Source organism: Olea europaea, unplaced genomic scaffold (genome assembly GCF_002742605.1).
Source record: "Olea europaea var. sylvestris unplaced genomic scaffold, O_europaea_v1 scaffold124, whole genome shotgun sequence".
Lineage (NCBI taxonomy): Eukaryota > Viridiplantae > Streptophyta > Magnoliopsida > Lamiales > Oleaceae > Olea > Olea europaea.
Genome location: NW_019229835.1, coordinates 709,363 through 719,255, shown reverse-complemented (window position 1 = coordinate 719,255; position 9,893 = coordinate 709,363). Strand labels below are relative to the sequence as shown.

At 37.2% G+C, this 9,893-nt stretch overlaps 1 protein-coding gene across 1 annotated transcript; it reads left to right on the top strand.

Annotated features, from left to right (window-relative positions):
* Positions 1–806: 806 nt before the first annotated feature.
* LOC111374352 lies at positions 807–1,804 on the top strand. The gene is made up of 2 exons (XM_022997004.1): positions 807–1,146; positions 1,260–1,804. Exons 1-2 carry the CDS (start codon positions 807–809, stop codon positions 1,802–1,804), a joined length of 885 nt encoding a protein of 294 aa, XP_022852772.1.
* Positions 1,805–9,893: the final 8,089 nt, after the last annotated feature.

Genomic DNA, 9,893 nt, shown 5'->3' with positions numbered 1-9,893 from the left:
CCTACTTCTAAATCTTTAAGACATGCACTTTATTTCCCCACTAAATTGATGATATGTATTACGATAAAAATAAGCATAACGTGATAGACTTAGTGCTGAAATGTGATTGTAACTTCATATTAAATTTTAGGAAATGGCACCACCTACTCATACGAATTTGATGCGCAATTTACTACGATCGGTACAAGAGTTAAGTAGGCAAAATCAAGCACCTCCACCACAAAATGTACCGCCACAGCAGAATACACTGCATTTTGCCCCTGGAGCTGTCTCAATGGTTGAGCAATTTCGTAGGTACAAGCCTTCCACTTTTAACGGTAATTCTGAACCACTGGTTGTCGAAGAGTGGATAAGAGGTCTGGAGCGCATATTTCGACACATTGCTTGTACGGATGCACAAAAAGTATTATGCGCAGAATTTATGTTGATTGGAGCAGCTGGTCACTGGTGGGAATCTGTTTCACATACAAGGACGGAAGAGCAGCAACGCAATCTGACTTGGGAGCAGTTTAAAGACGAAGTGATGGCAAAATATTTCCCGCAGGCTTTGAGGGACTTCAAGGAATCAGAATTTCTGCAGCTCAGACAGGGGAACATGTCACTTACTGATTATGAAAGACAGTTTGAGTAGCTCTCAAGGTATGCCCCGCACTTGGTGGATACAGAAGTTAAGAAGATTAGGAGGTTCGAGAATGGACTGTGCCCTGAGATCGGCATGATCATTATGTCCCATCGTTTCACCTCATATCGTGAAATGTTGGAGAGGGCTCATGCTATTTCATATCAGAGGACCTCATTTGAACAGTATGCCCAGCAGTGCAAGGAGTCGTTGGGGGAAAAGGAAGTGGAGTGATCAAAGTAAGAATAGACATAACTGGCACAATAAAAGACCAAGCACAGGAGTTCGTATTGGTGGGACGAGTGGGAGTATTATACCCTGTCCTAAGTGTAATAAACTCCACAGAGGTGAATGTTTACTTGGGAAGAACATGTGTTTCCGGTGTGGTAAGCCCGGACACATTGCTCTCAACTGCACAGAGCCTCCAAAGAAGAAAGATGATGATCAAGACAAGAATAAGGAAGTAAAGGCTCGAGTTTTTGCACTGAATCAGTATGAGGCGGAGCAGGATCCGAATGTGATTGCAGGTATCTTACTATTAATATTTTCAACATACGTGCTTATGTTCTTTTTACCTATGACCATACATTATTTTATCTCTGTCCCTTAATTTCTAGTCTAACACTATAATTACAAATAGGTATTTTGTTATTATCTGATGTACCCGCTTACATACTTTTTGATTCTGGGGCTACCAATTCTTTTATCTCTATATCCTTCGTCGCTAGGTCAAACCTTGCATGTGTGAAAACGAATTATGAATTAGAGGTTAGCATCCCTTCAGGAAGAACTCTTTGTACAAATCGGATGACTAAGGCTATGAAGTTAGAGATTGATGGGAAAATATTACAAGCAGACTTATACCTTTTGGAGATGAAAGATTTCGATGTTATTTTGGGCATGGATTGGTTGGGACTTAATCATGCGACCATTCGATGTCACGAGAAAGAAGTATTGTTTCATAGACTGAGAGAAGAAGAATTCCATTTCTTTGGAGCAAAGTTCAAGTCTTTGCCTCGTCTTGTATCAACTATTCAAGCGGAAAAGATGTTGAAAAATGAGTCATGTCAAGGATTTCTGGTTAATATCACCAGTCCCCAACATCTAGAAAAGACTGTTAATGATATTAACATTGTGCGAGATTTTGCAGACATATTTCCAGAAGATTTACCAGGCATTCCATAAGATAGGCAAGTGGAATTTACAATTGATTTGGTTCCTGGAGCAACACCAGTATCCAAGGCCCCGTACCGAATGGCACCGAAAGAACTTCAAGAATTGAAGTTACAATTAGAGGAATTGTTGGAGAAAGGTTTCATTCGACCAAGTGTATCTCCTTGGGGAGCTCCTGTACTTTTTGTGAAGAAGAAGGATGGAAGTATGATGATGTGCATTGATTATCAGGAATTAAACCATTTGACCATAAAAAATAAGTTCCCGCTGCCAAGAATAGAAGATTTGTTTGACCAGTCAAGAGGTGCTACAGTGTTTTCAAAGATCGACTTGAGGTCAGGGTACCATCAGTTGAAAATCAGGGCAAGTGACATACCAAAAACTACTTTCAGGACTCGTTATGGACACTATGAATTCACTGTCATGCCTTTTGGTTTGACCAATGCTCCAGCTGTATTTATGGATCTCATGAACAGAGTGTTTCATCAATACTTAGACCAATTCGTCATAGTATTTATTGATGACATACTCGTGTAGTCCAAAGACAAGAAACAGCATGAGGAACAACTCCGAGTAGTACTTGAAACCTTGAGGAAGGAGAAATTATATGCTAAATTCAAGAAGTGTGAATTTTGGCTTGATCGCATAGGTTTCCTTGGTCATGTGGTTACCGCCCAAGGAATCGAAGTAGATCCTGCTAAGGTGGAAGCAATAACAAATTGGCCAAGTCCGACCAGTGTGAGTGAAGTCCGCAGTTTCTTGGGATTGGCTGGCTATTACAGAAGATTCATTGAAGGCTTCTCAAAAATAGCAGGACCAATGACTCAGTTAACAAGAAAAGGTGTAAAGTTTCAATGGACAGAAAAATGTGAAAAATGTTTTCAAGAACTCAAGCAAAGGTTAGTTTCAGCTCTAGTATTAATGATACCAGAGGGCTCGAATGGATTTGTGGTTTATAGTGATGCCTCCAAACAGGGTTTAGGCTGTGTATTGATGCAGCATGGAAAAGTGGTTGCTTACGCCTCTAGACAGTTGAAATAGTATGAGCAAAACTATCCAACGCACGATTTAGAGCTCGCAGCAGTAGTTCACGCCTTAAAGATATGGCGTCATTATCTATATGGTGGGAAGTGTGAAATTTATACAGACCACAAGAGTCTCAAATACTTTTTCACACAGAAGGAACTGAATATGAGGCAGAGGAGATGGTTGGAGTTAGTGAAAGATTATGACTGCACAATTCATTACCATCCGGGTAAGGCTAATGTAGTTGCAGATGCCTTAAGCAGAAAGACGAGAGTACAGTTAGCAGTTTTACCTACGGTGCAAGAACACTTGATAAGGGACTTTGAGAAACTAAGATTGGAAGTTTTCACACCGCCAACTCAGACTACAGCAAGAATAAGAGCATTTATGATTCAACCCACTCATAGGGATCGAATTAAAGAAGCACAGGATAAGGATCTGTTTTTACAGAAGATTAAAGCTGAGATTGGTACAAACAAGCATATAGGATTTGAGGTATCTGCAGATAAAGTATTGACTTTTAAAGGAAGGTTGTGTGTACCTAAAGATGAAAGTATAAGGAATGAGATTTTGGAAGAGGCTCACTCTACCCCGTATTCGGCACATCCTGGTGGTACGAAAATGTATCGAAATCTTCGAGATACATTTTGGTGGAGAAACATGAAGAGAGGAATTGGTCTATTCATTGAAAAATGTATTATCTGTCAACAGGTCAAGGCAGAACATCAAAGGCCATCAGGGCTACTGAAACCGTTGGATATTCCAGAATGGAAGTGGGAACACATAACGATGGACTTTGTGTAGGCCTCCCGAGGTCAGCAAAAAGTCACAATGCTATCTGGGTAGTGGTGGATCATCTAACAAAGTCAGCCCATTTTCTACCCATTAAAGTAAACTTCAACATGGAACAGCTCGCACAGTTATACATCAAAGAGATAGTCGGATTGCATGGAATTCCAGTCACCATTATTTCAGATAGAGACCCGAGGTTCACATCTAAATTTTGGAAAAGCTTGCAGACAGCCATGGGGACGAAACTGAAGTTTAGCACTGCTTATCATCCTCAGACGGATGGACAATCAGAAAAAACCATTCAAACTCTGGAAGATATGTTGAGAGCGTGTATTCTGGATCTTGGAGGGAGTTGGGAAATACACCTACCTTTAGTAGAGTTTGCTTACAACAATAGTTTTCAAGCTACTATAGGTATGTCCCCATATGAAGCCCTTTATGGTAGAAAGTGTAGATCCCCTATCCATTGGGATGAGGTCGGGGAAAGCAGAATTTTGGGTCCTGAAATCATTGAACGAACAATTGAGGCAGTTGATAAAATTAGAACAAGAATAAAGGCAGCACAAGACCGTCAGAAAAGTTATGCTGACAGTAGAAGAAAGGATTTAGAATTTCAAGTGGGCGACAAGGTTTTTCTAAAGGTAGCACCAATGAAGGGTGTATTGAGATTTGGAAAGAAAGGGAAGTTGAGACCACGATTTATTGGACCTTTCGAGATTCTCGAAAGGATTGGTGTTGTAGCTTATCGACTTGCCTTACCACCTGAACTTGCAGCAGTGCATAATGTATTCCATGTTTCGATGCTCAGAAAATATGTTCATGATCCCAATCATGTGGTAAGTTACCAAACTTTGGAGGTACAAAAAGATCTATCATATGAAGAAATCCCAACGATGATTCTGGAAAGAAAAGTACACCAACTCAGAAATAGAGAAGTTCCCCTGGTCAAAGTGCAATGGCGAAATCATGGACGAGAAGAGTCAACATGGAAGAAGGAAGAAGAGCTTAGAACCAAGTATCCAGAGCTCTTCGATTAACTAAGGTAAAATTTCGAGGACGAAAATATTTTAAGGAGGGGAGATTGTAATGTCACAAAATTTCATAGATTAGAATTTAATTTATGTATGCTATNTTTCAAACAATATAAATTCTTGAAGCAGCGAGAAGGATTTTTGGAGCGTGATTTCTTGGATTTAGTCATCCAAAAATTTTAACAATCTAATAAGGTAGGATATGACGTACAGTGTTTTTATGTCCCATGTAAATATTTTTTTATGCTGATGAATTTTATACTCATGAAAGTTAAAGTTATGATATGATATGTTATGATGTGAATGATATGGCCATTCCGGTACAACAATTTGATATGATATGAGCTCCTACCAGATTTTAAAGATATGAGACGGTATGATTTTTCTGATGCATGTTTTAAAATTTTTATATGGGATTGCACCATTAATTTTTATATCCTACTGAGTATTTCCATGTACTCACCATTTTCCCTACTCCTCACAAATTAGAACGGGTCGTTGGTTGGCGGGCGATGCGGTGGAGTTGTAATGCCGGAAATTATGAAATTCAAGATAAATAAATTCTGAGTAACGTGATTAGGAAGATTTATTTATTTATTTCTCTTTGCGTTATTTCAGTTTTATCTTCATGTTAAATTTGAAGTTTAATATTTGGAACATGGTTCAATTAATTATGTTTTCCATAGACTTGATTTATTTTATAGATGGAACTGGAAAGATTTTCATGTAGAATGTTTGACATAATTTATTTAATTATGAAATAAATGTTTTAGTAACGATTCCAAATCTTTAAATTTTGGGTCGTTATATTGCGACATGTATACTATCGTGTACACTTGAGTTTACACGTTGCAACGCGACACTACCCTGCTGGACAAAGTTTTAAACAATTTTCCCAATCAATTGACACTTGACAACAACGCAAGTGTGAGACAACGTGTCAAAAATTAATGTACAAATAGAAATGTTCAATCGTTGAGAACCTTGCTACATCTACACTATGGTGTACACTTTAGTTTATACTTCACCACGTGACATTACCCTGTTGGACAGTTTAAATTTCAAACTATTTTTTCCGTTCAATTGAAACTTGACTACAATGTAAGTGTCAGACAACGTGTCCAAAATCAGTGTACAAATAGCAATGTTCAATCAGTAAGGACGCTGCCACATGTACACTATGGTGTACACTTTAGTTTACACTTTGCCATGTGACATTACCTTGTTAGACAGTTTAAATTTCAAATAGTTTTCCCATCTAATTGACACTTGACAACAATGCAAGTGTCAAGGAACGTGTCAAAAATCTGTGTACACATAGCAAAGTTCAATCCGTAAGAACCTTGCAACATGTACACTATGGTGTACACTTTGGTTTGCACTTTGCCAAGTGAAATTACCCTATTAGACAGTATAAATTTGAAATAGTTTTCCCTTCCAATTGAGACTTGACAACAATGCCAGTGTCAAGCAATGTGTCAAAAATTAATGTACAAATAGCAAAGTTCAATCAGTAAGAACCTTGCTACTAGTACACTATGGTGCACACTTTGCCACGTGACATTACCCTGATAGAAAGTTTAAATTTCAAACAGTTTTCCCATCCAATTGACACTTGACAATAATACAAGTGTCAAACAACGTGTCAAAAATTAGAGTACAAATAGAAATTTCAATCGATAAGAACCTTGCGACATGTACACTATAGTGTGCACTTTAGTTTACACGTTACCACGTGACACTACCCTGCTGGATTGTTTAAATTTCAAATAGTTTTTCCATCCAATTGACACTTGACAACAATGCAAGTGTCAAACAACGTGTCAAAAATTAATGTAGATATAGCAATGTTCAATCGTTAAGAACCTTGCTACGTGTACACTATAATGTACACTTTTGTTTACACTTTACCTTGTGACATTATCCTGTTGGACAGCTTAAATTTGAAACACTTTTCACATCATATTGACACTTGACAACAATGCAAGTGTTAAACAACGTGTCAGAATCAGTGTACAAGTAGCAATGTTCAATGGGTAAGAACCTTGCTACATGTACACTATGGTGAACACTTTAGTTTACATTTTGCCACGTGACTTTACCAAGTTGGACAGTTTAAATTTCAAATAGTTTTCTCATTCAATTGACACTTGACAACTACGCAAGTGTTAAACAACGTGTCAAAAATTAGTGTACAAATAGCAATGTTCAATCGGTACAAACATTGCTACATGTACACTATGGTATACACTTTAGTTTACACTTTTCCACGTGACACTACCCTATTGAATAGCTTAAATTTTAAACAGTTTTCCAATACAATTGACACTTGACAAAAGTGCAATTGTCAAACAATGTGTCAAAAATTAGTATATAAATAGCAAAGTTCAATTGGTAAGAACCTTGCAACATGTACACTATGGTGTACACTTTAGTTTTCACTTTGCCACGTGGCACTACCCTGCTGGGCAGTTTGAATTTCAAACAGTTTTCCAATCCAATTGACACTTGACAACAATGCAAAGGTCAAACAACGTGTCATAAATCAGTGTACAAATAGCAAAGTTCAATCAGTAAAAACCTTGCTAAATGTACGCTATGGTGTACATTTTAGTTTACACTTTACCACGTAACATTACCCTGTTGGACTGTTTAACTTTCAAACTATTTTTCAATCCAATTGACACTTGACGACAATGCAAGTGTCAAACAATGTGTCAAAAATCAGTGTACAAATAGCGAAGTCCAATCAGTAAGAACCTTGCTACATGTACACTATGGTGTACATTTCAGTTTACACTTTGCCCCGTGACAGTACTCTGTTAGATAGTATTAATTTCAAAAAGTTTTCCCATCCAATTGACACTTGACAATAATTCAAGTGTCAAATAACGTGTCAAAGATCAGATTATAAATAGTAAAGTTCAATCGGTAAGAACCTTGCGACATGTACAGTATGGCGTACACTTTAGTTTACACGTTGCAACGCGACACTACCCTACTGGACAGTTTAAATTTTAAACAGTTTTTCCAACCAATTGACACTTGACAACAAAGTAAGTGTCAAACAACGTGTCAATAATTAATGTACAAATAGAAATGTTCAATCGTTGAGAACCTTGCTACATCTACACTATGGTGTACACTTTAGTTTACACTTTACCATGTAACATTATCCTGCTGGACAATTTAAATTTCAAACTATTTTTTCCATCCAATTGACACTTGAGAACAATGTAAGTGTCAGACAACGTGTCAAAAATCAGTGTACAAATAGCAATGTTCAATCAGTAGGGACGCCGCCACATGTACACCATGGTGTACACTTTAGTTTACACTTTGTCACGTGACATTACCCTGTTAGATAGTTTAAATTTCAAATAGTTTTTCCATCCAATTGACACTTGACAACAATGCAAGTGTGAAGCAACGTGTCAAAAATCTGTGTACAAATAGCAAAGTTAATCGGTGAGAACCTTGCAATATGTACACTATGGTGTACACTTTGGTTTACACTTTGCCAAGTGACATTGCCCTATTAGACAGTATAAATTTGAAAGAGTTTTCCCTTCCAATTGACACTTGATAACAATGCCAGTGTCAAACAGGGTGTAAAAAATTAATGTACAAATAGCAAAGATCAATTGGTAAGAACCTTGTTACTAGTACACTATGGTGTATACTTTAGTTTACACTTTGCCACGTGACAATACCCTATGAGAAAGTTTAAATTTCAAATAGTTTTCCCATCCAATTGACACTTGACAATAATGCGAGTGTCAAACAACGTGTCAAAACTCAGAGTACAAATAGAAAAGTTCAGTCGGTAAGAACCTTGCGACATGTACACTATGGTGTACACTTTAGTTTACACGTTGCCACGTGACACTACCCTGCTGGACAGTTTAAATTTCAAACAGTTTTTCCGTCCAATTGACACTTGACAACAATGTAAGTGTTAAACAACGTCTCAAAAATTAATGTACAAAAAGTAATGTTCAATCGTTAAGAACCTTGCTACATGTAGACTATGGTGTACACTTTAGTTTACACTTTACCACATGACATTACTCTATTAGACAGTTTAAATTTGAAACAGGTTTACCATCAAATTGACACATGACAACAATACAAGTGTTAAACAACGTGTCAAAAATCAGTGTACAAATAGCAATGTTCAATTGGTAAGAACCTTGATAAATGTACAATTTAGTGTACACTTTAGTTCACACTTTGCCACGTGACATTACCATGTTGGAAAGTTTAAATTTCAAACAATTTTCCTATCCAATTGACTCTGGACAACTATGCAAGTGTCAAACAACGTGTCAAAAATCAGTGTACAAATAGCAAAGTTCAATCTGTAAGAACATTGCTTAATGTACACTATGGTGTACACTTTAGTTTACACTTTGCCACGTGACATTACCCCGTTGGACAGTTTAAATTTTAAACAGTTTTCCAATCCAATTGACACTTAACAACAATACAAGTGTCGAACAACGTGTCAAAAATCAGTGTACAAATAGTAAAGTTCAATCGGTCTGAAGCATGCTACATGTACACTATGGTGTACACTTTAGTTCAAACTTTGCCACATGACATTACCCTGTTAGAAGTGTCAACAACATGTCAAAAATCAGTATACAAATAGCAAAGTTCAATTGGTAAGGACCTTGCTACATGTACACTATGGTGTGCACTTTAGTTTACAATTTGCCACGTGACATTACCTAGTTGGACAGTTTAAATTTGAAATAGTTTTTCCACACAATTGACACTTGATAACAATCGAAGTGTCAAACAACGTGTCAAAAGTTTGTGTACAAATTGCAACATTCAATTGGTAAGAACCTTGTTACATGTGCACTACGGTGTACACTTCAGTTCACACTTTGCCACGTGACATCACCCTGTTAGATAGTTTAAATATCAAACAGTTTTCCCATCGAATTGACACTTAACAACAATGCAAGTGTCAAACAACGTGTTAAAAATCAGTATACAACTAGCAAATTTCAATCGGTAAGGACCTTGCCACGTGAGATTACATTGTTGGACAGTTTAAATTTCAAGCAGTTTTCCCATCCAATTGACACTTGACAAAAATGCAATTGTCAAACAATGTGTCAAAAATCAGTGTACAAATAGTAAATTTCAATCGGTAAGAACCTTGCAACATGTACGATATGGTGTACACTTTAGTTTACACATTGCCACGTGACACTACCCTACAGGACAATTTAAATTTC

Coding starts and splice junctions, on each gene's coding strand:
- LOC111374352 (XM_022997004.1), top strand. CDS start 807: ATGCCCAGCAGTGCAAGGAGTCGTTGGGGGAAAAGGAAGTGGAGTGAT. Junction 1,147..1,259: donor GGATCCGAATGTGATTGCAG/GTATCTTACTAT, acceptor AATTACAAATAG/GTATTTTGTTATTATCTGAT.